This window comes from Cynocephalus volans, chromosome 3 (assembly GCF_027409185.1).
Source record: "Cynocephalus volans isolate mCynVol1 chromosome 3, mCynVol1.pri, whole genome shotgun sequence".
NCBI lineage: Eukaryota > Metazoa > Chordata > Mammalia > Dermoptera > Cynocephalidae > Cynocephalus > Cynocephalus volans.
In genome coordinates, this window is record NC_084462.1 from 184,501,588 (window position 1) to 184,528,087 (window position 26,500).

The following is a 26,500-nucleotide window of genomic DNA, read 5'->3' on the forward strand; positions in this document are numbered from 1 at the left end:
TCGCGGGGCCAGGGCTGTGAGTGCTGCATCTGCTGCTGCTGCCACAGGAAGGCGGGGATGACAGTTGGCCCTGGGCCGTCATCCGGGTTGGGGGCATCCCCTCAGAGACTTGCTAGCCCCCCTCCCCCTCTGACCCCCGTGCTTGTGTTTGTTTTGTTTTTAACTAAGCCGAGCCTCCCATGTGTGTCCTTGTTCTGTGTCCCTTGAGAGCTCTGACCCAGCGAGCCTTGCAGGGTCTTCATGCTGTAGGCCTCATCTCTGCACACCCACCACAGGAGTTCCAGTGTGGGTGGGGCCTCAGGAGACCCCCACCCTTAAATTCCCCTAAAATAGTTGTAAACTCAGCTGAAGGAAGAGTGTCCTCACCGCTGTGGCAGAGCCCTGCAGGCTGCTGTCAGGAGTGGGGCTGTTGCAGGGACAGGGAGGAGCCCTCGGGTTGGGTATGGCAGCATTGCCGTCTTCTGGTTAGGAGCTTCATCCAGACAGTAATGAACCCCTGTCACTGTGGCAGGGAGCCCGGGCAGTGTCCAGGAGGCTGCAGGAGGGGCCCGGCCTGGCCTCCGGGTGGGAAGAGCCCTGGTTCTGGGCAGAGGCCAGCCGAGGACAGCTGCTATGGGAGGTGGTCGTTTACTCTCCTGACCAGCCACAGATCAGTGGCCCCTGCGGGGCACATACACCTGTAACTTCGCTAAAAGACTAAACCAAATGAGCACAGCCTTCTCACAGAAAACAAATAGAGCCAGGAGACGAGGGCTAGAACTCAGAACAGAGCCCAAAGCCCTGCACACGGAGTGGGGCCTGGGCGGTGTCAGCAGCGTCCAGGCAGACTCCAGAAACTCCCTGAATTCTGTACTCCAGATGACTCAGAATATACGCTTCCCTACACGTGTTCGCAGAAAACCTGTTACATGGAGAGAGTTGGTAAATACCAGAGAAGCAGAAACTTTACAGGCAAGATTCTCTGACCATGATGCTGGATTTCAAAAACCCAAGCCCTTAGAAATTAAACAATGCCACTCGAAGTAATAGTTTGAGCTAGAGCTCAAGACCACAGTAGCAGAATATTAGAGAATAACTTAGTGAAAACGCTGCAAACTTTATACTGAGATTGTAGCCAAGGAAGCACTGAGAGGAAATTTCATAGCTTTAAACGTCGTTGTGCACTGAAAGAACATTGACCTGAGCAACGGCATTAAAGTATCCAAGAAAGAACAGAGCGTATGAGGGAGGAAGCCCTAAAGTTAAATTACTTAACCCAGAGAAGTATTTTAAGAAATTTGGAGTCTGACCAAGATAAAGTACAGCTTTAAGAAGTGTCCTGAGAGGGGCGTTCTCAGCACCCCTGGGATGGGGCGTCAGCCATCTGTCCTGGCTTCTCTTCCCCGGGGTCGTGCTGTCAGTCCTTTAGCTGGGGGGCTCCTCTCTGGGCCATGCCCCTGCCTCCCCCGTGAGCAGGGCCTGGCCCTCCCCCTGCCCTGCCTGATGCGCCTTCCTCTCGCCAGCTGCCGTGGAAGTCGCTCACCAGCATCATCGAGTACTACTACATGTGGAAGACCACCGACAGATACGTCCAGCAGGTGCGCGGCGGGACCAGCCTCCTGGGCGGGAGAGCAGAGGACGTGGGCGTGCTGGGGTGGCTCTTTCCATCTCTTGGGTTCTGTGCAAGTTTTCGAATAACTTTACACATGTGTTCCCCGAGCGGCGAGCACTGGGGAGCCAGCAGTGTTCCCCCTCTCTGGGCGCTTCAGTTCGTCTCATCCACAGCCCCACCCTGGAGGGCCCAGCTAACGTCTGCAACCTTATTTTGTTTTAAGAAACGCTTGAAAGCAGCTGAAGCAGAGAGCAAGTTGAAGCAAGTTTATATTCCCAACTAGTAAGTACCAGCAGCCAACAGCCTATGATCCCTGGGGGCTGTCAGTGGCAGGGGTGGGTAGAGGGTGCTGGGTCACATGGGTCCTGAGGTGGCTGGGGGCTCCTGTGCTGCCCTGGTGTAGTGTTAGGAACGTCGGGGAGGGACCTGGTCAAGCAGTCCCTGGAGGGCACCTGTGGCCTGCTGTCGGGGGCTCTGGCCCTGCATTCATGGCCACCGTGTGTCAGTCCATCCTGGCCTCTTGGTGAGTAAGAGACACCAGGATTCCAACCCGTACAGCCCGGGGTTTGGCCAGCAAGCTGGGCTTTGTGCTCAGCACACAGAGAGCCAGGGGTGTGGAGCATGGCTCGACCCCCTGCAGCCACTTCCAGGACCTCGAAGGGGAGAAAGAAGGGCCTGTGCGCGGCAGGGGATGCATGGACACAGGTCTGGGTATGGGGCTGGCCTGTGGCCCGTGAACCGCAGAGGCGGCCTGAAGGGTTTGTGCTCCTGTGACTCCCTCTCTTCTCTCCCCTTGCTCTTTAAGTAACAAGCCAAATCCAAACCAGATCAGCGTCAACAACGTCAAGGCTGGCGTGGTGAATGGCACGGGGGCCCCTGGACAGAGCCCCGGTGCTGGCCGGGCCTGCGAGAGTTGTTACAGTAAGTGCTCCGCCCAGCTCCTGCCCCTGGGCGGCAGGGCCACGCTACCTCATCCAAGGTGCCACTGTGGCCTGGCCTGGGAGTGGCCCACCGTAGTCAGGGCTGCCTTGGTTATGGGGTGTGGTTGGGGGAGCCTCTGGGGTATGCAGGGAGTTGACCCTTGGGTGGGGTGCCGGGGACCCCATCCTGCCCTGGGCCGGCTGGGAGGCCTGGGCGGGCAGTGACATTGTGGAATGCTCTCTGCAATCGCTGGTTCTGCTTAAGAATCCGTCTATTTCCAACTTTGTTGTCCGTAGCCACACAGTCTTACCAGTGGTATTCTTGGGGTCCCCCTAACATGCAGTGTCGTCTCTGCGCATCTTGTTGGACATATTGGAAGAAATATGGTGGCTTGAAAATGCCAACCCGGTTAGATGGAGAGAGGCCAGGACCAAACCGCAATAACATGGTAAGTGGGCTGCACCCGCCTCGCCTACCACACGGGGGCAGTGCGGGTCCTCGGCCCCCGGTCATGGCGCTGTGTCGGGGCGGTGCGCCCTCTTCCGCAGAGTCCCCACGGCATCCCAGCCCGGAGCAGCGGGAGCCCCAAGTTTGCCATGAAGACGCGGCAGGCCTTCTATCTGCACACCACCAAGCTGACGAGGATTGCCCGGCGCTTGTGCCGTGAGATCCTGCGCCCCTGGCATGCCGCCCGGCACCCCTACATGCCCATCAACAGCGCAGCCATCAAGGCTGAGTGTGAGTGCCCGCCCCGCCCCCGTCACTCTGTCCCTGTGGGGGGGGGGGGTGCAGCTGCTGCCTCAGCCACCGCCCCAGGAGAGTTCTGATCCTCAGGGCTCCCATTTCCTCCCTGGGGCCAGCAGTGGCAAGCCCAGTAGGAACACCCGGGCTGGGGTGCAGGACAGAGCCTAGGCTCTCTTTGAGGCACATAGCCCCTCACAACTTGTGGTCCCCCTGCAGGCACAGCCCGGCTGCCTGAAGCTTCCCAGAGCCCGCTGGTGCTGAAGCAGGCTGTGCGGAAGCCCCTGGAAGCTGTGCTCCGGTATCTCGGTAAGCTGGCTGGGCTGGCTGGAGTGGGGCAGGCTCACTTGCTGCTAATGAAGGCAGTCCAAGCCTCTTCTAGCAGACAGCCACTGAGCAATTGCCCGGGATATGGAGCTGCCATTTTAGGATCCCGTGCACTGAGCCAGGCTCAGGCAGACCCACTGGGGCCCATGCTGCTCTCTGTCCCTAGATCTGGGGTCCTGCAGGATCCAGCCTCCCCAAGGCACTTCCAACTGCCTCCCCATCCCAGTCCCCTGTTTCCTGGCTCTCCTGGGACAGCGTGGCCGTCCTGGACATCTGGGGTGCCAGGGTCTGGGGTGGGCACCTGCTGCCCACAGGGTAGGTTCTCCCTGAGCCAAGCTCCCCACCAAGGGCAGCACTCAGGCCTTTGTAGCCCTTGGCTGGGTGGGAGGTGCACACCTGGCCAGCAGCCTTGTGGGGAGGGGTCTTCCTACCTGTATAGGTCTGGGGACACCCAAGAACCTCAGCCTGTTCCCCTGGCCCAGCTACAGTGGCTTGTTCTGGGGGCTGGGCCAGATGTTCAGGGGTATGGTAGGGGTGCTCTCTGGTTTGCTGGGCTTGGGTGGGCTCATAGTTCGTTATCCCTGTGGAGGTGGCTTTCCTTCTGGAAGGTTTTTCTGAAGTCATGAGCTAAGTGTGCTTCATGCAGACACAAGTGGCTTTGTCACTGCTTGCTGTTTAGGGTCTCGGGCCCCAGGCTGGCCTCGCACTTGTCCTTTGGGAGGAGATGGCCAATGCCAGGGTCAGCCCTCAGTAGGGCGTGTTCTTGGCCAGGCAGTCAGTTCATTGTCTGGCCAGCAGCCAGCCCTCTGTAGTTAGCCCTGGGGCCCTGGGCCTGGGCCTGGAGGCCATCTAACAGGCCTGCTGTGTTTGCAGCCTGTATCTGGATCCTGAAAGCTGCCAGTGGTTGCCCAGTGATGTGGCCAGCTGGCCAGGGGCTGAGGCCATTGAGACTCTGGCCCCAGCGGTCCTGGTGTCCGTGTAGTGAGGATGGGCCGAGGCCATGGGACTGGGGCTGCCACTGCGGGGGTGTCCCTGTGACACTGTTCTGCTTGTGTCACTCTGGACAGAGACCCACCCCCGCCCCCCGAAGCCTGACCCGGTGAAGAGCATGTCCAGCGTGCTCAGCAGCCTGACCCCTGCCAAGTCGACCCCCGTCATCAACAATGGCTCCCCCACCATCCTGGGCAAGAGGAGCTACGAGCAGCACAACGGGGTGGACGGTGAGCCTGGGTTGCGGTGCCCACCTGGCAGAGGGCTGGGCAGGGTCGCTCGAGCGAGTGCAGCTACAGCCGGGGCTCCCCGTGGCCTCGCCCACCGTGGCACGTCTGTTGACTGTGTTTTCTCTCCCTCTCTCTCCCATCCCCTTGGGCGCTGCCAGGCAACATGAAGAAGCGCCTCTTGATGCCCAGTAGGGGTAAGGCCTGGGGGCCGCTGGTGGGGGTGCTGCCGCCCAGCCCCGCTGTCGCGATGCCTGTGTGTGCTGTGCTGCGCTGCCTGCGTGTTGGTGGCGCGGTGGTGGTTCAGGGCACGTCCTGGGGCAGTCCACGCTGGCCCAGCCCCCCCCCCCATGCTTTTTCCACCTTCACTGGTCACTTGGCGAAGAGCCCATGAGCCCAGGCATGTGGCCTTAGTCTCCAGCCGGCACCTTGTCAGTGGACTGTCCTTGCACATGCAGCCCTGGTGCCCCCGCCGCCCACCGTGTGTCTGCCGTCGCGCTGTGACTGCCCGCATGCTGCCAGCCTCAGCTCTGGGGCCACCTGTGCTGTGCCTGCAGCCCTTGTGTGCGCCCTGCTGGGGGGAGGGGGACAGCAGGGCGGGTTGGGGTATCTACACAGGCTATGGGTGACTGAACTTGTTCTCGGTGCCGTCTTTCTGAGGACTGGCTTGGGTGCCCTGTGCTGGCTGCAGCAGGGGGCTGTGGGACCCCGGCCCCTCCAGGAAGAATGGACAGGACCTAGCCTGGGCATGCCAGTGTGGAAGGGAGGTGTTCAAGGCCGGGCAAGCACCAGGCCTGGGCCTCCCAGGGCGTGTGGGGTGCTGGCTGGCCCTGTGGGTGCACACAGTGAGACTGTGGGCCCACCCGCGTGGAATAGGGGCTGCTCACACCTGGTGCTAGCTGAGGCAGGGTGGGGCTAGCAGGGCCTAGGAGGTGGCAGTGGGCAGCTGAGCCTTGTCCGTTGGGACACGTCCTCTCAGCTGCTTTTGGGAGCCTTGCAGGCCGCTGGGCACCCTAGCAGGCACGTCCCTGTGGGGTCAGCTGGCAGCTCTGCACTGTCAGGTGCCAGGTTCTTCCATCTCGATCTGTGAGGCCTCTCACCTGCCCTGGCCCTCTCAGTGCCCCTGCTGCCTCAATCTACCAGCCCCTCAGTGGGGGCTCCATATTGCCCCGGCCACACACACCTGGCGGTCAGCCTTCCCCTGGGCTGGCCTCACTTGTCTGCACCCCACAGTGGGGCACCCATCAGATCTTATGGAAATAGAAGTGAGTCCTCGTAGGCATGCATCTCCGAGCTTTTGGTTTTATTTTCCGAAAAAGCTGTTAACAAGTTAGATAAGTGTCTGTTCATTCCCATTAAATTTTACAAAATCCACATATTCATTCCTGGCTGTGCGGTTCCCGAGGAGCATCCTGTGGTGGGCGCCCCTCCTGGGCGCGAGGGGAGCCCTGCACAGCCCTGTGAGGGGCTCCTGCTGGCTCCTGCTGGCCGGGGATGGGTCCAGTCTCAAAGGGGTCAGCCAGCCAAGAGGGAGGAGCCGTCCTGAGGTGCGGTTTGTGACTGGCCGCTGGAGAGGGACTGTGAGCCCTGGGCCAGCTGGAAGGAGGCAGCCCCTAGCCCAGGTGGCCCTGGCCCTGGGGGACATTGCCACGGAGGGGGTGGGGTCTGTCCAACTTGGCCTGGCGTTAGCTGAGCTCCGGGCAAGGCTGCTCCCCAGCCCTGTGGGGGCGTAACTCACTCCCTGCCTGCCCACCTGTGCCGCTGCTGCTGTGCGTCGCGTCCTCAGGCCCACGACGGGTGTGTGGCACTCGCTCTAATTCTAGCATGTGTTTTCTTCCCTCTGCCAACCCTCGTGCTGGTAGGCACTTACCTGGGTAAGTAGTTTGTGCTGGAGGCTGTCCCTGCCCAGGGGGGCTGCAGACCAGACGCCTAGGCCCCCACACCCAACTGGCAGAGCCAAGCAGGCTGGTGGGGGAGAGATAAGCCCGGGGCCCCCCAAGGCCTGAGTGGGCCACCCAGGGACACCCCAAGTTACGAGGCATCTTGCAGACGGAGTAGGGGCTGGACAGGCTTTTGTGCCTAAAGGGCGTAGACCTCAGTTGAGAGGCGTTCTTAGGACTGGCAGGATACTGGTGGAGTATACACATAGTGGAGTTGAGGGTGGCGCCCTGTCATCTTCAAGGGTTGGTCCTGCTGGGGGCCGGGCCATCCTGAGTCCTGCTCCTGCTTACCCGTGCTCACATAAGCTCAAGGCAGGGCTGGAGTGGGCCCGGCTGAGGCTCCAAGGCCATGTTGGGGGTGACAGGGAGCCTGGCCTGCCCTTCAGCCTGGGTTTAGCTTTGTCCTTTCGAGTCCTCGCCCAGCGTACTGTCAGATGGCTGGACCCAGGTGTTGCTGTGGGCCATGACTGAGTCACCAGCAGGGGCTTGGGGCTCTAGATGCCCTGGCCCTGGGTCGGGGGAGTGGCTCGGAGCCCTTAGAAAGAAGCAGGTACATCGTGGTCTCCCAGGGTTGGAGCAGTGCCATGGTGCAGCTGACCTGGGCTGATGTATTACAGCCTGCTAGGCGTCACCTGGCCACCATGTCAGCTGGGCTTTGTTTCTCAGCCCAGTCAGGCAGGTGGGTGGCCCATGTGTAGGGAGCACGCCATCAGACCCAAGACCTCCAGTCTCCTGCCTGGGGCCCCAGCTGGTGCATCTGCTACTGGCCAGGACAAAGGTGGCCCCGGATCCCCAAGAGCTGAGAGGCCACCTGGGCACCACTGTCTGGGCTAGGCTGGGACCAAGTGGAGCTGAGGTGCCTGCGTCTTCTCAGGCACTTCCTGGGTGTGGGCTGTGGCTTGGGGGTGACCCCCGAGGTTCCGTCTCTGGTCTCTGTCCACTGTGTCCCATGGTTGGCTCCCCCGGGACTCACATTCCATTCTTTTCTCATCAGGTCTGGCAAACCACGGACAGACGAGGCACATGGTAAGAGGGCGGGCCAGCAATGTGGCACACGCTCACATGTATGGTCACGCAGCTCCCTCGGGGGTTTGGGAGGAGGCCCAGACAGCTGTGCCAGGTGCCATGTGGGAGTCTCGGGAGGCCTGGCCAGACCAGAGGAGGGGCGGACAGCAGGCAGTGCCCATGGGCCTGGCTGCTGGGAAGCCGTGCTCCTGGGTGCAGGTGCCTTTCCAGGTGGCCCCTCACACTCCCTCCACCGCAGGGACCAAGCCGCAACCTCCTGCTCAACGGGAAGTCGTACCCCACCAAAGTGCGCCTGATCCGGGGGGGCTCCCTGCCCCCTGTCAAGCGGCGGCGGATGAACTGGATCGACGCCCCAGATGACGTGTTTTACATGGCCACCGAGGAGACCAGGTGGGAGCTTCCGGGGACGGGTGGGTGGGCACAGCCACCATGTTCTGGCCCTCACCGGCCGTCTCTCTGCACTCACAGGAAGATCCGCAAGCTGCTCTCGTCCTCGGAGACCAAGCGTGCTGCCCGCCGGCCGTACAAGCCCATCGCCCTGCGCCAGAGCCAGGCCCTGCCGCTGCGGCCGCCCCCGCCCGCACCGGTCAACGACGAACCCATCGTCATAGAGGACTAGGCGCCACTGCCCCCGAGGGCCTGCCCCGCTGACCCTCCGCCAGCCCCAGAGCGTCCCCACGGCCTGCACAGGCGGGGCGGCCCCCTCCCCGGCCAGACCGCCGCCCGCCCACCCGCCCTGTTTTGGTAGTGCCCACCTCCCGCCCTCACTCGCAGAGAAACGTGCTCCTCCGGCGGACACACCGGCAAGGAAAAGTGTGGTTTAACTTATTCCGAGAATGCCGAGGAGTCGTTTTTAGCTTTGTGTTTACTGTTTGGCTGGAGCAGAGAGGAGGAGCCGCCCTGTGCCCTGGCGCTGTGGGGCCTCTCGCCCGGGGGCCAGGCCCTAAGGTTTTGTTGTGTTCTGTTGAAGGTGCCATTTTAAATTTTATTTTTATTACTTTTTTTGTAGATGAACTTGAGCTCTGTAACTTACACCTGGAATGTTAGGATCGGTGTGGCCGGCCGAGCTGCCTGGCGGGGTTGGCCCCTTGTCTTTTCAAGTAATTTTCATATTAAACAAAAACAAAAAAAATCTCATAAAAAGGAAAAAAAACAACCTGCCCCTCCCAGTGTCTTTTGTTTCCAGTCTCCCTCTTAGGCCCTTGGGCCCTCTCTGCCCCCAACACCTTTGCAGACCCCGGGTCCTCAGCAGGTTGGGACCTGGGACACCCTCCCCACATGGCAGCCCCCTGAGCCAGATGAATAGCCGACCCCCAGCACAACCAGCTCTCACCAGGGCAGGCCCAGGGGCCACCCCAACCCAGACCCTCCTGGGGCCAGCAGGATGCCAGGCTGGTGGTTCTGCAAGACCACCCTTGGGAAGGTTGGTGAGCAAGTGGCATGGCAGCCATGGCCATCCCAGCCTCTGACTGGGCTCCCGGTTCTGCCGTTCTCTCACTCTGTCCCACGGCCTTGCCTTGCATGGGGGTTCGGCCCAGTGCCCACCTTCCAGATGGGGCAGCAAGGCTGGCCCCTGCTGAGGGCCTCCCCCACACAGTGCAGCTGTGCTGACAGCCTGCATCTGTCCATGGCAGGGGCTGCTCCCACGCTGGACATAAAGCTGGTCCCCCTCCCTCCAGGACAGTTGGCACAGCTGGTCAGCGTGGCCCCTGGAAGCTCTGGGTCTAGGGCCCCCCTCCCGCACCTGGCAGAGCTCTGTCCCAGCTGTCTGAGGATTTCTGCCCAGAGTCTTGGGGCCTCCCCAGCAGGTGTGCAGTTTCCACAGTGAGAATTTGCTCAGATTTCAGCAAGTCGGTTCTCAGAAATCCTACCTCATTCCATCCCCCGTACACCCTAGGGACAGGTGCAGGCTGGGCCAGCCACCAGAGGGAGAGGTCCAGGGGACCGGCCTGGCTCCAGGGACCACCCCTCAGGCTTCCCAGAGAGGAGCCAGCAGGGGAGGGGAGGGCTTTTTGTCCCTCCTCAGCTCTGCCTCCTGCTCCCCCAGCTTACTCAGGCGCCCTGTGGTGTGTGGACATCTCAGCTGGGGAATGAAAATAGAAACCACTTCTGCTCCCTCCCTGCAGAGATAAGGGGGTGTCCTGGTCTCCCTCTGCAAGTCTGGGATGGGGCCCAACAGGGTGACAGGCCTGGGTGTTAGGGATGTGGCTACAGCATACAGTATACACCCCATCCACCCTCCTAGGGTCAGTGGGGCCCCTCCCCCAACTCATTCTAATCTGCAGTCTGCCCCCCACCAAATATCCCCCACTGCCCAAGGACTTATCTGTAGTGTCTCAGCTGGGCCCAGGAGACCATGCCTGTGACCTCCAGAAATTCTGGGGGCCTTTTCCAGCCCTGGGTGCCCTGTAGCAGAGCTTACTGGTCCCTACCTGCCATTTCCAGTGTCACCGGGACAACAGGGTGCATGAAGGCGGGTGAGCCCCAGGATACTCTGAGGCACCAGGGGAGGGGCTTGCCCTCATGCCTGGCCATCTGGCCCCTGCTTGCTTCCCTCACACCCTGACCTCCTTCACCCACCCCTCATCCTGTGCCCGCCCTGCCCTGTCACCATCCCTACCTGTAGCTCTCTGCTACCTCGGAGATGGAGGCCAACGCCACTGCTCTGCATGCATTGATCCATTCCCCTTTCAGCCAGCCCCAGAATATCCCCCCCGAACCAGCGAGCCTCTGACCTGGCCCAGGGGCTGCAGCTGGAGGTGGGCAGGGCAAGGGCAACAGGCTGGCACACCTGCCCCTCTGCACTGTGCCCTTCCCCTTCCCAGGGCATCTGGCCAGTGCTGAATGTCCTTCCTTAACTGCCACCCGCTGAGGGGCCTCTACCCGTTCACTCTTCAGGCAGTGCTGGGGACCTTTGGGGCCCCCTCCAGCAGGTAGTCTCCTGTAAGACACCTGTGCCCAGCCAGACCCGTCCTCCACAGCAGGCCCACAAATATCAGAAGTGGGGTGCGGTGCGGTCAGGGAGGGTGATGGCACTGGTCCCAGGGGCTCCCAAGCTGGATGGAACAGAGTGGGGAGCTGGAGAGGGCAGGATAATGGGCACCGAGTGGGGGCAGTGGGCCTGGGAGTCCAGCCTGAGCAAGGCGCGGGCTTTGAGTGCCCCCCCACCTGTCTCCGCCTCGGCTGGCATGGGTCCAGAGGAGTGGAGGGGGAGCTGGTTGGGCTGGTCAGTTGAGCTTCTGGGGGGGAGGGGGCACATGTTTCTGTGCTGTTGTCACCATGGAAATGACAGTAGCTGCTGGGTGTGTGTGCGAGGAAGAGGAGGAGGGGGGCCACTCCAGGGAGCCAGGCCAGGCCAGAGCCGCCATGAACACCAAAGGGACGGGTGCGGCCCACTCACAAACGCCTGGTGCATCAGGCATAGGAAGCGGGACAGACCTCAGCGTCCACCACAGAACCTCGAAGACGCTGTGGAGGAATGGTGTCCAGAGTCCTCCGCTGCCCAGACTGGGCCTGGTCACCGGGGCTCGGGGGCGTGTCTGTCCCCCAGGCCCGAGGCTCAGCTGGAGTCAGGAGGCTCAGAGAAGGGTCTGTGGGAAGACGGAGCCCCAGGGAGGACACCTGTGGGTCCCGAGGGCCCCCTCTTGAGACCTTTTAGGGCCTTGTTCTGCCGGACTGCAGGATAGATGCAGGAAGAGGTAGGCGTGGTGAGACAGGCCCCCGGTTGGGAGGAGGACTGGGGTCCCCAGGGGTCCCTAGGGCTGGCAGGGCGAGTGACTGCAGTCTGATTGGCAGGATCCCTCGCTCTCCCATGCTATAGGAGTCAGGGAGGCCCTGGTCCGGAGCTAGTGGGTCCAGAGGAGGGATGCGGGGGCAGGGCTCGGGCGGTCGGGAGACATGTCGATTGGAGAGTCAGCCACGCACATGGCACAGAGGGCACTCCCAGGTGCCCCGTTCCTTCCCCTTCCCGACATCCCCACCGCCCACCGTCTCCCTGACGGCCCCGAGTGGGAGTACTTGGGGAACAGGCCTTCAGCGCGACAAAACCACCCCAGGTCCCCTCGGTGCCGGTGCTGGCCGCCCCCGTCCCCGCCCCCGGCTTTCCCACCCCCTCCGGCAGTTTCCGTCGCGCTGTTTTTGGAAGTGGCGGGCGCCGCTCCGTCCTAAGCCCGCCCTCCGCGCGCTCAGCCTTCAGCACCACAGACAGTGTTAGGGCGGGGGGCGGCGGGGACGAGACCAGGACAGGGCAGGGTGGCCGCGCCCCGTCCGGAATCCGAGTCGGCTCCCGCCGCCCGGCCGTTGCTATGGAAACCGGGCAACAAAGGGAAGCGGGGCGGGCGCCGCGCGGTGGGGGTGGGGGTGGGGGGGTCCTCCCGGAGCCTGCGCCTCCTCCCCGCCGAGGAGCGCGACCGCGGCGCCCAGGGCCGGGCGTGGTGGCCCCCAGGCCCCCCTTGCTAGGGCTCGCCGCGGAGCCGAGGGGCACGGACCCCGCCGGGCAGCCGGACGTTGCCATGGAAACAGCCCGGGCGCGGGCGGCGCCGCCATCGCCGGGGCGGTCCCCTGTAGGCGCCACCTGGGGCGCTAGGGCCGAGGGACGCCCAGACGGGTCGGGCCGCCCCTCACCCTCGGCCCGCGGCAGGTGCGCCCCCACCCCCGCGGCGCCCCCAGGCGGCCGGCGGCCCGGAGGGCGGGGCTCCCGAGGCTCCGCCCCGGCCGCGGAGCCAATGGGCGCGCGGGCAGCCGGGAGGGCGGGGCCGGGCGCGGGCGGCGGCCGCGGGCAGAAGAGCGCGGGCGGAGGGCGCGGACGGACCGGGCGCAGCGACCATGGCCTCCAAGTGCCCCAAGTGCGACAAGACCGTGTACTTCGGTGAGTGCCCGGCCGGCCCGCCCCGCCGCCCTTCGCGGCCAGCTCCCTGCCGCAGCGCCGCGCGCACCCCGGGTACGCTCGGGGAGCGCCCGGCCCCAGCTCCGGCCCCGGGATGCGCGTCCCGGAGCCCGACTGGCCGGGCTGCCCACGCGGGTGCGGCCCGAGGGTGGGGCTGCGACGGGGCGGGGGCGGCCACGCCCGAACCCCGAAGCGGCCGGTGGGGGCGGCGGCGCCGCACGGGGGATGCGTGGTCCCCCGGGTGAGGCCGGGGTTGGCGGGAGCGGCTCGGACCCGCGGGTGCGTCGCGGTCCTCGGGGCGGCGCCGCGCAGGGCGGGGTCGGGCGGGGTCGCGCGGGGCGGCAGGCTGGGGGCGCCTCCCACGAGCCCCTGTCTGCCGCGGCCCTTGCCCGCTGCGCCCTGACCGACCGCCCCGCGGGCACGAGGACGGGCCGGCGTGGCCCGAACGGTGACCCCCAGCCCCCACTCAGACCGCTGCCTAAGCTGGGCCGGGCCGGGTCTGGGCTCTGCTGGGATTCAGTCCAAGCGGGGGCGACCTTGGCCTCTACCTCCTGCCTGTCCCAACGCGCTCCCTTCTCTGGCGCGAGTTCCCCCGGGAGTTTCACAAGGGTGTGGGGTGTGGGCTGGGAGTGACTCGCGAGTCCCCACGAGCTGGAGAGGGCACCAGTGCCCAGGCAGCCTGGGTGGCCAGGCCCCCTGTCTCCTCAAGGTCAGGATGGCCCTGCGTCGGCAGCCCTCTGCCTTCAGGCGCCCACCCTAGTTCTCACTGTCCCTGGGCCACTCCCCTCCTACCAGGCTCCTCCTGGCCGATCCTCTCCCCACCTCTGCCAGAGTGGCAAACTCCCTGCCCACCCGCCCACCAGCTCCTGCCTCAGAGAGACTTAGTGCCAGAAGTGAGGATGGCAGAGGGGCTGGGACAGACAGGGACCCTTCCCGGGTCCCGGGTCATCCCAGGAACAGTGGTCAGGAGCAGGAATGTGGACAGGCTGCGGTTAAGGCCACGGGGCTTCCCTGGTTGACAGGCTGGAGGAGGTGGCAAGCAAGTTGTTTGCTGTTCCCAGAGGGGAGGGACCGGATTTGGCCTGGAGTGCTTCTGGCGAGGCTGGGAGCCGAGGGGCTTCCGGCTGCCTCCTCTTAGAAGTCCCCGCAGCCCTCAGTTCCTGTCCCAGAGAGGGCTGGTCCCTGCAAGGCCCAGGGTAGGGGACAGTCCTCAGGGCCCTCCTGCAGTTCAGCTGCCCATGACTTTGCCCCAGGCCAGGCCAACGAAGGGCTCTCTGGGGCCTTGGCCAACAGTCCTGTGGACAACCCGGAAAAGTGATCTGCCTGCTTGGTCCGCCACTGGCTCTTAACAGAAAACAAAGGCGCTTCAGACCCGCTGGCTTCTGTCCTGCCTGGGAGGCACTGCCGGGGTGGGGGTTCGGAATTCTGCCCACCTTCCCAACCAGGCGGCACTCCCGCTGTCCCAGCAGCCCACACCTGAGTAGAACCCGGGCCGGGACATCCTAGAGTGACCCCAGGATGCTGTGCCTCTGTGTCCCCCAGAATGCATGCAGCCTGGGGGCGGGGGGAACTGGCTCCCTTCCAAGGCATTAGAGCCAATCGATTCTGTTTTCCCAACTCAGGCCTGTAATGTGTGGCCATCGACCCACCCAGGGGGTCAGAGGGTCACCTCCCTGCCCCCACATGGCCCACATCCCAGAGCTGGCCAGGGCATCATGGTTCTGGCAGCCCTGAGCTGCAGCTGCCACTGCTGTCGATGGCCATCAGGACGACCTCCTTATCGCAGTGCTGGGGACAAGGCCGCCTCTGGCTCAGCCAGCTCCTGCTGGCCCTGGCTTGGGCACAGTGGGGTCCTGGCTGGCTGTATATTCCAGCATCCTTGAGTATAGAGGTTCCGGCCAGAGGGATCTAAGCTGGTGCTGCCACGGAGGGTGGGGTGGTCCTAGGGGCTGGCCCTGGCCTGGCCATGCCCAGCAAGTTCTGCCAGGGCTGTGGAGAGCTGGCACTCAGGGCCCTGCACTGGGTCACCTGGAGGATCGCAGGCTCACTGCCACCCACGGGCTTCTCAGGGTAGGCTGTGCCTTGGCCAAGACCCGACTCTCCCCAGCATTGTAAGAATTGCCCAGAGAAGGCCTGGCCCAAACAGCAGATCTGCTAGGACACTCTCTGAGGAGAGGTCCTCAGCCAAGCAGGGTGACAGGAGCCCAGCCTGCATGGCCCCTCCTCCTCCCAGATGCCTCCCGCCTGGCCCCTTCCCTTTGGAATTCCGACTCTGCCTTCCTTCCCGCCCTCTTCTCCTCCACCCTTTTCCTGCCTGGCTCCCATGGGAGGCCCCAGCTTCCGTGCATTGGGAGGAAGGGCCCCCCCTACTTCCGTCCATTGGGAGGTGGCCCAGCAGCCCCGGCACTGGGGGTGGGGGGTGGGGGGGCAGGAGGGCACCATCCCCGCTCTCAGCAGCTGGCCTTGGACCTTTGGTGTTAACAGTGGCAGCCAGAAGCACTGGGAGGGTGGGGGAGATCTCAGGTCTTAGGATGAGGAGGCCGAATATAGACAGACAGGGTCTTGCCGAGTGTCCCGTGGGGGACGGGACTGGCCTCACCGCAAGGAGTGCTGGTCTCTGCCAGCTCTGTCGGGGCCTGATGGAGGGGCAGGGACATGTGTGAGGGAGGATGTGTGGGAGTGTGAGGCAGGTGTGCGAAGGAGGCAGGTGTGCAGGGGAGGCAGGTATCTAGAGTGGCAGGTGTGGGGACAGGTGTGTGTGTGAAGTGGGTGTGAGTGCAGGCAGGTGTTTGAGGGAGGGCCACACGGGCCAGTCACAAGCAGACACCGAGGGGATTAACAGGTGCTGAGCTGGGACCCCTTATAGGTGGTGGCTCCAGCATTGACTTCAGGACCGTGGAGTGACCAGGACCCAGGGGGAGAGCAGGGCCCTGGAGGCTGCGGCCTCCGGAGAAGGCCCAAGAAGGGGGAGGCGGCGGCCAGGTGGCCGGAGGCGGCCGCGCTAGGAGCCCCCGAGGAGCAGAAGCGTCGGCCCGGCCTGCGCGGTGGAGGTGGGGGTGAGGGGCGGGGGTGGCAGGGGACAGGCGCCGCAGGCGCGGGCCCTGACCTCTCGTCCCCGCCAGCCGAGAAGGTGAGCTCGCTGGGCAAGGACTGGCACAAGTTCTGCCTCAAGTGCGAGCGCTGCAGCAAGACGCTGACGCCGGGCGGCCACGCCGAGGTGAGCCCTGCTGCGCGGCGGGGGTGGCCGGGGGGTGGCGCGGCCCGGCCCTCACTCCCGCGTGTCCCTTGCGCAGCACGACGGGAAGCCGTTCTGCCACAAGCCCTGCTACGCCACGCTCTTCGGACCCAAGGGTGAGCGCGGGGCCCCGGGGGGGCGTCGGGGTGGCTCCTCGGGCCCCGCAGAGCAGGGCAGGCCCGGGGGCCGGGGGGCCCTCCCGGGCAGCGCCGCGTCCCCAAAGCCCGGCGCCCTCCCTGCTACTCTCCGAAGTCCGTCCTGGCCCCCTAAGTCCGGGTGCGAGGCCACTGGCCACCCGCCCGATGTGCCCGCCACCCACAGGCGTGAATATCGGGGGTGCCGGCTCCTACATCTACGAGAAGCCCCCGGCCGAGGGGCCTCAGGTCACCGGCCCCATCGAGGTCCCCGTGGCCCGAGCCGAGGAGCGTAAGGCGAGCGGCGCCCCCAAGGGGCCCAGCAAAGGTGGGCTGCGCACGGTGCCCGGGGGAGGGGCTGGGGCGACCACCGGCTCGCCCTGACCCGTGCCCGCCCCTCCCCAGCCTCCAGCGTCACCACGTTCACCGGGGAGCCCAACGTGTGTCCCCGCTGCAACAAGAGGGTCTTCTTCGGTGAGTGACCACGCCCAGCCCCGCCCTCTGGGAGGCCTTCCCCGGACGGGCTCGGCATCTCCGTTTCCCCCCTCAGCTGAGAAGGTGACATCTCTGGGCAAGGACTGGCACCGGCCATGCCTTCGCTGTGAGCGCTGCAGGAAGACGCTGACCCCGGGCGGGCACGCGGAGGTGAGGGGCGCACAAAATGGGGGGGACGCAGGGCGCCAGGCTGGGCCGAGGGCACCGTGAGCGGGGACGCAGGGCGCCAGGCTGGGCCGAGGGCACCGTGAGCGGGGCGCGCGGAGGGGTGGGTGGGACTGCCCCCTGGTGGCCACAGCTCCTTGGTGCCGCGCTGGCCCCCGCCCCAGGGTGCGTGGACCTGGACATGGCCTTGGGAGCTTGAGGGCGCTCAGGGAGGGAAGCAGGCACATGAGGACGTTGTCTCGGGTCCACACAGTGGAAGCCCCTGGGGGAGTGGGGCCAAGGAGGCTGTGAACTCCCCGCTGAGTGTCCTCCCCTTCCTGTCCCCAGCACGATGGCCAGCCCTACTGCCACAAGCCCTGCTATGGAATACTCTTTGGACCCAAGGGTGAGTGTGGAGAGGGCCGGGGATGCAGGTGCCACCCTCGCCTACCCCACGCCCACCCCACGCCCCTGGTCGTCCCTTTCCTCCCCACCCCAGCTGCCTCTCTCTGCAGGAGTGAACACCGGGGCCGTGGGCAGCTACATCTATGACAGGGACCCTGAAGGCGAAGCCCAGCCCTAGGCCCGCAGCCCCCTCCATGGGGCACGGGCCCACCTGCCTCCTGCCGGACCCTGCCCTGGGGCACACTATGCTTGGCTGTGTGGGGGAGACGGACCAGCTGCCCAGTCCCACCCCAGCGTGCCTACTGCAAGTCCAGGGCCTGTGCGGTGGACAAGGCCGCTGCGGCAGGGGGTGGTCTCCAGACCAGCCCCGATGCCCAGCCCTGTGTCTTTGTTCCTTTGTGTCTGCCTCTCTCTCTGGATTCTCCCTGTGTCCCAGCCTATTTTTTGTGTCCATGTGCCTACGTGTCCCTGCGTCTGTGTCCATGTCTCCGTGTCCCCATGTGTCTGAGTCCTTGTGTTTCTTTGTATCCCAGCATTTCTGTGCTGGTCTCCCTGTCACCGCATGTCCCTGCGTGTCCCATGTCCCCGGTGGGTCTCCAAGGTAGCCGTTCCACTTTCCCTCTCCTGCTGGCCCATGCCTGCCCTACTAGTGTTATTTATGCTCCCCATGCTGGTGACAGCCACACCCCTCACAGTGTCCCCACAGCAGAGGGCATCCCTGCCAGGAGTCCTCTGCCCGGCTCCCACACTGCCTCGCCAGCGCCCGCCCACCACCCTCACATGGTTCACTCAACTGATGAGACACTTGCAGTCAATAAAAGGTTTGAAGATTGCAGGACCCAGCACCTTTTCTCTGGTTGGGGGATGGATGTGAATCCAGGACAATGTCCTTTTCTCCTGCTCAGGGCCAACTTCTGGTGGGGGTTGGGTCCTGTTCCCAAAGGCAGCTGGGGAGGAGGGAGGAAGCAAGGGGCTTGGCCGTGGTCTGGGCAGTGGTGCCAACATTGAGATGGGTGCGCAGGCAGAGAAGCCAGGCTAGGCAGAGGTGGGGACAGTGGGGGCATCCTGAGGGTAGGGTCCATTGAGGACAGTCCCCGGGTTTTGCTGAGGTCTCCCTGGGGGAGAGTGGTGCCTACGGGCTGATCCTGAACCATTGGAAATGTCAACCGCAGGGCTGGCCTGTGGCTCACTTGGGAGAGCGTGGTGCCGACAACACCAAGGGCTAAGATCCCCTTACCGGTCATCTTTTTTTAAAAAAAAAGGAAATGTCAACCTCAGGCATTGGAGCCAGGAGATGCCTGGACCCATCAGAACCAGGAGGTGTGGGAGGGGTTAGCCTTGAGAGCAAGCAGAGGGTGTGGTTGGGATGGGACAGGTGACCAGAGGAGGGGTCTTGTGCAGAGGATGGGAAGCTGGTGAAGGGTGTCTGTTTCCCGCTTCTGTTCACAGGGCGATGTGCAGGCCTTCCTGCACTGTGGCACGAGTGGGGATGGCCTAGGTACAGAATGAGGGTGGTGATGAGGGCCAGCGCCTGGGGGCTCAAGTCCCTCTGTGCCCAGTGCTCTGCTGACTGCGTTTGCAGTGATAACGGAGTCGCCCCAGCCTCCCCAAGTGGTCCAGGCTTTGTCCTTCGCACCAGGACCCCTTGGCTGCTCTGAGTGGAGCCCCTCCTTGCAGTCTGCCTTCCCTCTATCTGCCTCTCCTTGGATGCCCGCTAGAGGGTGCCTATGCTCTTCCCCTCGGGCACACTGGGCAGAAATTACAGACCTCCCCTGCTGGATCAGCCCGTCCCAGCCCAATGTGGGTCCCCCAACCTCTGGCTCATGCTCCCCCACCCCTGGCACAACACCCCAGATGCCTTGGCCCTGCCTGGAGCAAGGGGCGCCTGGACCTGGTCACCTTGATGCACACCCCCCATGGGACAGGGTGGCTGGCATTTCATGCCCATTCCCAGCTCGAAAACCCTTGGCACAGGCCTTTCCCCAGACTCCCCTCCAGTCCACAGGCTCAGACATAGCTGGGCCTGGATGCCTGGCCCATTGTTCTGCAAGCAGCCATCCGTGTCCCTAAGGAGGAGCGCAGGCCGGCTCCAGTGTCCATCAACACCACCACCTCCCTGCACTTGGCAAGTGTGACCTGGGTACCCAGCGTGTGTGGCCACATATCCTCCCATCTGGAATGCAGCCAGAAAGCGTAGGGTGTGCTCCCCAACCCCAGGCAGAGAGGAGGTTCAGGCAGGTCCTGGGCTGCTCAGGGGAGGGGCTGGGACGGCTCCCCTTCTCATCCCGTTCAGTACTGCCTGGTGGGGAGGTCATTCTAGGGAGAACTCAGTCTTCCCTGAGCAGCCCGTCCTCTCACTGCTGGCTCCAGTGCTGGAGGGTGCTGTGGTTTGAATGGCCGCCAAGCTCATGTTGGAACTTAATCCTCAAGATGGCGATGGATGGTGGGGCCTTTAAGAGTGAGTGGATTGATCGTCCTTGGAGTAATGGAGTAGTGGGTGGATGGGTTAACGGTGGCCACGGGCGTGGTTCTGCTGGCTTTCTAAGGAGAGCGAGTGAGCAGGTCAGCTCTCTTGCTCCTGCCGTTCATCATGTGACAACCCTGGTTGCCACGATGCTGGTGAAAGTTCAGAAGACAGGAAGACCAGGGACAGCTTGGAACATGTTGGAGATTGATTGAATGGTGGTGACCACATGCTAGAAACAGGGACTGTAAAGGCCATTCTGAGGAGGTCTCAGATGGAAACAAGGAGGCACTTATTGGAAAGTGAGGCAAACGTCACCCTTGCTATGAATTGGCAAAGAACTTGGCTGCATTGTGTGCATGCCAGAGAGCTCTGTAGAACGTAGAACTTCAGAGTTATGACCCAGGGTATTTGGTAGAACAAATATCTAAGCAGCAAAACATTCAGGCAGCTGCATGATTACTTGTAAAAGCCTATGCTGAGTTATGGCAGCAAAGATATGACTTAAAGCTGAAATTTATAATTAAAGGGAAGTTGGGGCTGGCCCTGTCGGGAGAGTGCAGCGCTTGGGAGCGCAGCGGCGCTCCCGCCGCGGGTTCGGATCCTATATAGGGATGGCCGGTGCGCTCACTGGCTGAGCATGGTGTGGGCGACATCAAGCTGAGGGTTGATCCCCTTACCGGTCACAACAAAGACAAAAAAAAATAATAATAATAATAATAATAATTAAAGGGAAGTAGAGGGTAAAAAATTGGAAAACTCTGAGCCTGGCCCTGTAGAGTGAAAAAGTGTGTTCAGGAGAGGAAACTGAGGATGTAGTCCAGTGACCCTTTGTTAAGGAGATGAGTACAGAAGGAGATATTATCAGAGAATGGAAAAAAGACCTTGAAGGCATTTCGGAGATCTTTGAGGCTGCCCCCCCATCACAGGCCCACTGGCCTGGGAAGAAAGAATGGTTTGGGGAACAGGCCTGAGACGCCCTCCACTGGCTTGCTGCCCAGGGTCTCCTCCGGATGCTGCTCCCCACACCCCAGCAGATCCAGCCATGGCTAAATTGGCTCCAGGTGTGGCTGGACCCAAAGTTTTGGAAGATACAAGCCGGAAGCCTTGGCACCATCCACGTGGTGTTAGGTTTGCAGGCTCGCAGAATGCCAGAGCTGTGGAGACGTGGCAGCTTCCACCCAGATTTCACAGGATGTATGGAAAAGCCTGGGGGCCCAGGAAGAGATCTGTCACAGAGGTGGAGTCACCAGAGACAGCCTTTGTTAGAGCAATGCCGAGTGGAAGTGGAGGGTCGGAGTTGTGGCAGAGAAATCCCACGAGGGGCATGCCTAATGGAGCCATGGGAGTGGGGCCACCCCTGAGACCCCAGCATTGTGGAGCTACCAGAGTGGAAGGCCAGCCTGCAAGAGCTGAAGCATGGGCTGAGCCCAGGAAAGCCACAGGAACAGGGCTGCCCGAAGACTTGGGGACCCAACCACTGTACCAGGGTGCAGAGGATGCTGGACACGGAGTCAAGGCAGATTATTCATCAGCTCTGAGACGTAACGCCTGCCCTGCTGGTTTCAGATATGCTTAGGACCTGTTACCCTTTCTTTTGGCCGATTTCTCCCTTTTTGAATGGGAATATGTACCCTATGTTTGTCCCACTATTGTATCTTGGAAATAGATAACTTGTTTTGATTTCACAGATGGGACTTTGGACCCTTCTGAGTTGGTGCTGGAGCGAGTTAAGACGAATGTATTCATACGTGAGAGGGATGAACTCTGGGGGGCAGGGGCAGAATGCTGTGGTTTGAATGTCCCCCAAGCTCATGTTGGAACTTAAACCTCCAAGATGGTGCTGGAAGGTGGGGCCTTTGAGAGGTGATTGGATCATGAGAACTGTGCCCTTGTGATGGATTGATCCATTCTTGGAGTAACGGGTTGATGGGTTCATGGTGGTCGTGGGTGTGGTTCTGATGGCTTTCTAAGGAGAGCGAGTGAGCAGGTTAGCTCTGTTGCTCCTGCTATACCTCGCCATGTGATACCCTGGTGGCCACGGGACTTTGTACAGAGCCCCCTCCAAGAAGAAAGCCCTCACCAGATGCACCCCCTGGATCGTGGACTTCCAGCCTCTGAAACCATAAGAAACAAATTTCATTTCTTTATAAATTACCCAGTTTCAGGTGTTATGTTATAAGCAACAGGAAGTGCACTAATACAGAGGGAAGCCCCTGCTGTCGGCTGGGAGGTGGGAGGCTGCTGGGGCATCGCTGGGCCCCTCCCTTGGGAGCCTCTGGTGGAAATTAGGTCTGCAGGAGCCGTGCGGGTGGAGCGCCTTCCCCAGACCTGGGCGGGGCTGGGCTGGGTAGGCCCCGCCCGGGCCGGCGGGGGGTGTCCTCGAGGGAGGAGCAGCCCTGGCCCTGCCTGGGATGGCAGCTCCCCCCAGGTCTGGCCGGTGCAGGGACCGCCCCATTTCCTGTGGGCGGCAGATGACGTGCGGCTGTGTTTGTTTTCGAGCGGTTGTCATGGAAACGGGGAGGGTGTTGTTACTGTTTGTCTTGGCCGCGTCGCTGGGCGGCGTCGCTGGGGTGGCCCAGGCCCACTGCACTGCCGGGGCTCCCTCAGTGGCACTGGCTCCAGGAAGCTCCCCCCATCGCCTGCAAGCCAGGTGCTTCCTCGGGCACCCACAGACCTGATGGCCCCGCGATAGGAGGCGGGAACGGGTGCCTTTGTGCCTGGGGTGCCTCCTTCTCCAGCCTCCTTGGGAGGCTGCTCCGACCTGGGCCTCCACCCTCACCCCCTTGACCCATGCCCAGCCAGTGAGGTGGCTCTGAAATGCCATCTGACCACCTCTCTCCCCCTCAGAACCTGGGAACCAAGTCCAGGGAGCCACAAGCCCTTGTGACCCGGCCAGACCAGCCTCACACCCCAGGGCGCTCTGCCAGGCCGAGCCGTGCCCCGCCTCTGCAGGGCCAGTCTTCCTGTGCTTCCCGGGCGGGTCCCTCCCAGCCTCTGACCTGGGCCCCAGGGTCCTCGCTGGTGCTCCCCGTTGGGCATCTCTGTGGGGCTGCTCAGCCTGCGGCTCCCTCTGTCCCCACTTCCTGGGATCCCAGATTCTCCCACCCACACTCTAGACCCCCAGCACCCTTTCTCTGGGCCCTGCTCAGCGTCCCCTGGGTCAGTGACCCCAGCATCAGCCCTAGGCACTCCCGCCTGCCAGCTGAAGCCTTCCCCAGCTCCTGGCTCTCTTTGGACCCCACCCAGCTCAGGCTAGCTTCCCTGAACCTCTGGAGGGGTGGGGTTATGACAGTGCCCCTACTCTGGGCTGTTGGGGGCTGGGCACAGGCCAGGACTGGCTGGAGACCAGGATGACCAGGTGTGGGCAGCACTTTTTCCCAGGGCTGGCTGGCTGCAGGGGGTGGGGGACTCAGACCCACAGGCAGGGCCCCAGCTGCCCGGATGGTAAGCTGGAATTCAAGGCAGTGCTGCCTGGGTTTTGGCTCCAGAACACAGAGACTGGGCACCAGGCCCAGCCTCAAGGGAGGGGGTGGGGGCAGGGGCACCCCATCTGGCCAACTGTGGAACCCAGGCAGGGCCTGCACCCCCGTGGGGGCAAGGCAGGCTGAAGGAGCCCCCCTCTCCTCCACACAACCCCGTTGCCTGCTGTGGCTGCTTCCGGGAAAGGAGGAAACCGAGCAGCTCTCCCACCTGGGCCGGAGGACAGGCGGGGCCTCTCTGGGGAAGCACAGGCGGAGTCCCTCCCCCACCTCAGGGCCCAGCGGGCCCACCCTGGGGCCAGTCTGCAGGCCAGACAGGGGGTCCCAGGAGACAAGCTGCTGAAAATAGACCCTGGGAACTTGTGAGTGCCAGTGACTCAGCGGGCTGAGGGCAAGGGGCTGTGAGGGCTGGACCCTGGAGAGGCCAGAGCTGGGTCTGAGCAGGACTCAGACTGTCTTCCTGGAGCGCATGTTGGCAGCACAGGGCACCGGAGTGCAGAGAGCACGGGGCAGGCCTTGCTGGCGTCCAGCCCTAGGAGGGAACATCTTTATGCCTGTCCACACCCTTAGTTTATGCACACCGAGGAGGGGCCTAAAGGCCTAGCACTGGGTGAGGGCTTCAAGGACAGGGGAGGCCTCAGGCAAGTGCCACAGTCTGCAGAGGGAGGGGGTTGTGGGAGGGGGAGCCCCGGGGAGGAGCAGAACTTTCCTGGTGGGGGTGGATGGTAGGATTCCTCAGTGGTCAGCGGTCAGCGGAGCCCAACTTTGCCTTCTCTGGTTATCCTGGCACCTGGAGCCCAAGTCTGGCTGCACGGTGCTGCATCCAGGCCTCTCCAGACTTCTCCTTGAGGGCAGCCAAGCATGGGCAGAGCAGGAGCAGGCTGAGGGCATAGGGGTGTGTGCAGAGGGAAGGCTGGGCAGGTGGAGGAGGCCTCAGCTGGTGGGCCCGGAACCCTGCAGTGGCCTCCACTGCCTCTCCCAGGCTGCACGCTGTCCTGGTGCAGGCAGAACGTTCTGGGCACCAGGCAGCTCGGGGCAAGCAGCTGGAGAGCTAGGTATTCCTGTGCTGGCCTCCCCCCTGTCCATTTGTTTATGCAACAAGAACCAACCACACCCAGCAGAGTGGGTAAGAGGCAGAGGGGCTTGGTATCAACCTGGCCCCATGATCCTGAGCCAAGCCAACCCCAGGGGCCAGGTCAGCGCCCCTCCCCACAGTTGCATCCTGGGCTTGGACCAGGTGAGCTGATGGAGGTGAGAGGCCCTGCACCTGGGTGGGGCTGGGGTCTGCAGGAGTCCAGCTAGGCCCTGACTGGTGCCCAGCTAAGCCTCAGATGGGGGGTGGGCGGGCCTGGACATGGGGTCTGGATGAAGGGAGAAGCTGGCAGCTGGGGGCTGCAGCTGATGAGGGCGTCCCACCCCACGGGTGGGCAGCATGGGTGAGATGTGCGGGAGAAAGGGTTTGACGCCACATCAGTCTGTGGCTGAAGTTCTGGAAGGGTTCCAGGAATTGTGTGTGTGTCTGAGTGTGTGTGTGTCTCTGTGAATGTGTCTGTGTGTGTCTGTGTGTGTCACTGAGTGTGGTTGTATGTGTGTCACTTGCGTGTGTGTGTCTAAGCTGCGTGTCTGGAAAAACTGCTGCGTACCAACTCAGAGGGTGTGGACCCATGGCCCTTGGTCCCCCTTGGCATTCCCCCCACCGCCCCTGTTGCCTTGGCAGCAGGAAGCAACAGCGGGGAAGACCAGGAAGGGACTTCATCACCCTGGTTTTCAAGGGGGGGCCTCCCCGCTGGACAGGGTAGGGTTGAAGTCCAGAGTGTGGGGAAGGAGCCATCCCTAGAGTGGGGTGGGTGGAGAGGAGGACAAGGACCAGGTCATTGCTCCCACCTACCACAGCAAATGTCCCTGCTGTGACAGCAGCAAAGCCCAGGAGCCCTAGGGTGGGGGGGGGGGGCAGACAGAGACATGGGCAGACCTGTGCTCTGAGAGAGACCACATATGCACACGTGCACACGAACCTGAGACACCCCGGATAGACACACCCACGTGGTTATGCCTGCAGACACCCGGACTCACACGTACGCGTCCGGGCACCCCGGAATACACCATCCTGGTGGAGGTGGAGGCAGTGCCGGGTCCCCCCTCGCCACCCCTGCCTCCACCCAGCACACACCCCTGATAGGGCAGCTCGTGCCCTTCTTGCTAAACAGCAAGGTGGTGTGTGGGTGCGTGTGGCCTGGCCCGGGGACCTGCAGCCACAGAGACCCCTCCCCAAAAGCGTGCTGGGCCCTCTCTGGCTGCTCCTGTCACTGGTGCTGGCCTTCTTCTCCCGCGTGTGCTGCCTTTGCCTCCCTCTGTGCCTGTCTGTGCACTTCTGTGTCCCTGGCTGTGTCTGTCCCTGCGTCCTCTTCTGTCTCTCGCACTCTCTCTCATCCCAGCTGCTCTCCGGACCACGGAGCCAGGAGATGGATGAGGGAAGGCGGGAACCGCCCTCCTGTTCCTGGCTCGCCCATATGGGGCCCAGGCCGAGGAGACGCCAAAGGATGGGTGGGGGCCTTAACTCCAGAAGCCACACCTTGGTGCCCCTGTGCCGGGCAGAGAGGGCAGGTGTACCCAGACATAAGACTGGGTCTCAAGGCTGTCCAGGTTGGACACTGGGGTTTCCACTGTTGCAGGGCATGTGGGCACCCACTCTAGAGGCCCCAGCCAATGAGGGGTTTCAGAAGAGGGTGGGAGGGCTGCGATGTGCTTTCGCAGAATGTCCCTGCAGACCCCGGGACTTGCGGAGCCCCACTGGGGGGAGGAACTGTGGCCTCAGCACTGTGGCCTCCTCCAGGGAGGAGGGTGGTGACTGGAGAGAGGTGTGGGGGACAGGATGTGGCCTTGGGCTGGATGTGTGGATGTGGGGACTCTCTGGAGTGTGGCCTCTGTGCTGGGCACATGGCGCCTCGGTCCTCCTAAAACCCTGGGAGGTCCTACCCTCACCCCAAGCCGGGGTCTAGTCAGGGGCACATGGGTCAGGGGTCTTGAGAGGGAGGAGCCACGGCTTCCCTTCCCTCCCTTGGTGCCAGCCCTGAGGTGGGGACGTGGGCTTTAGGAAGGGAAGGTGAGGCCAGAAGTGCGGTCGGGGCCAAACACCGGCCAGGGGGAGGCCAGGGGCTCGTGGGGCCCCCGAGGAGGGTGGTCTCCAGCACCCTTTGCAGGGTTGGGGCCTGGACAGGTCCAGAGATGACGTTTTGTTTTTCAAGATGGGTGTGTTGAGGGGAGATGAGGACACTGGTAACGAGGTGGCTGGAGGAAGGGAGCGTGGGCCTGGGAGGAGGGACAGCAAAGCCATGTGCTGGGGGAGGGTGGGAGGCAGACCATGGAGCACCACAGAGCAGGAGGCGAAGGCGTGACCGAGAAGGGGGACACTCACTTCACGCAGCGGACATAGGGAGAGAGAGGGGTGGCCTGGCTGATAATGATCAGGAGCACAGGCTGCTAGGCAAGGACA

General features: G+C 63.0%; 2 protein-coding genes across 4 annotated transcripts in view; both read left to right on the plus strand.

Moving 5' to 3' along the window:
* The window catches only part of MTA1 (metastasis associated 1), a 43,716-nt gene extending 34,815 nt beyond the window's left edge, over positions 1-8,901 (plus strand). For 2 of the 3 annotated variants that reach the window (XM_063088882.1, XM_063088884.1), the window contains exons 11-21: positions 1,503-1,577; positions 1,815-1,873; positions 2,397-2,512; positions 2,809-2,960; positions 3,061-3,250; positions 3,473-3,562; positions 4,648-4,800; positions 4,959-4,994; positions 7,732-7,763; positions 8,002-8,153; positions 8,232-8,901. In XM_063088882.1, coding sequence (XP_062944952.1) covers positions 1,503-1,577; positions 1,815-1,873; positions 2,397-2,512; positions 2,809-2,960; positions 3,061-3,250; positions 3,473-3,562; positions 4,648-4,800; positions 4,959-4,994; positions 7,732-7,763; positions 8,002-8,153; positions 8,232-8,382 — 1,206 coding nt within the window. In that variant the 3' untranslated portion in view covers positions 8,383-8,901. Of the gene's footprint in view, positions 1-1,502; positions 1,578-1,814; positions 1,874-2,396; positions 2,513-2,808; positions 2,961-3,060; positions 3,251-3,472; positions 3,563-4,647; positions 4,801-4,958; positions 4,995-7,731; positions 7,764-8,001; positions 8,154-8,231 lie in introns of those variants that run through there. The other variant, XM_063088885.1, reaches the window with a different exon arrangement.
* A 3,630-nt stretch (positions 8,902-12,531) lies between these two features.
* CRIP2 (cysteine rich protein 2) lies at positions 12,532-17,865 on the plus strand. Its single transcript, XM_063090073.1, has 8 exons — positions 12,532-12,630; positions 15,771-15,865; positions 15,942-15,999; positions 16,205-16,345; positions 16,423-16,491; positions 16,568-16,662; positions 17,005-17,062; positions 17,172-17,865. Exons 1-8 carry the CDS (start codon positions 12,588-12,590, stop codon positions 17,237-17,239), a joined length of 627 nt encoding a protein of 208 aa, XP_062946143.1. The 5' UTR covers positions 12,532-12,587; the 3' UTR covers positions 17,240-17,865.
* Positions 17,866-26,500: the final 8,635 nt, after the last annotated feature.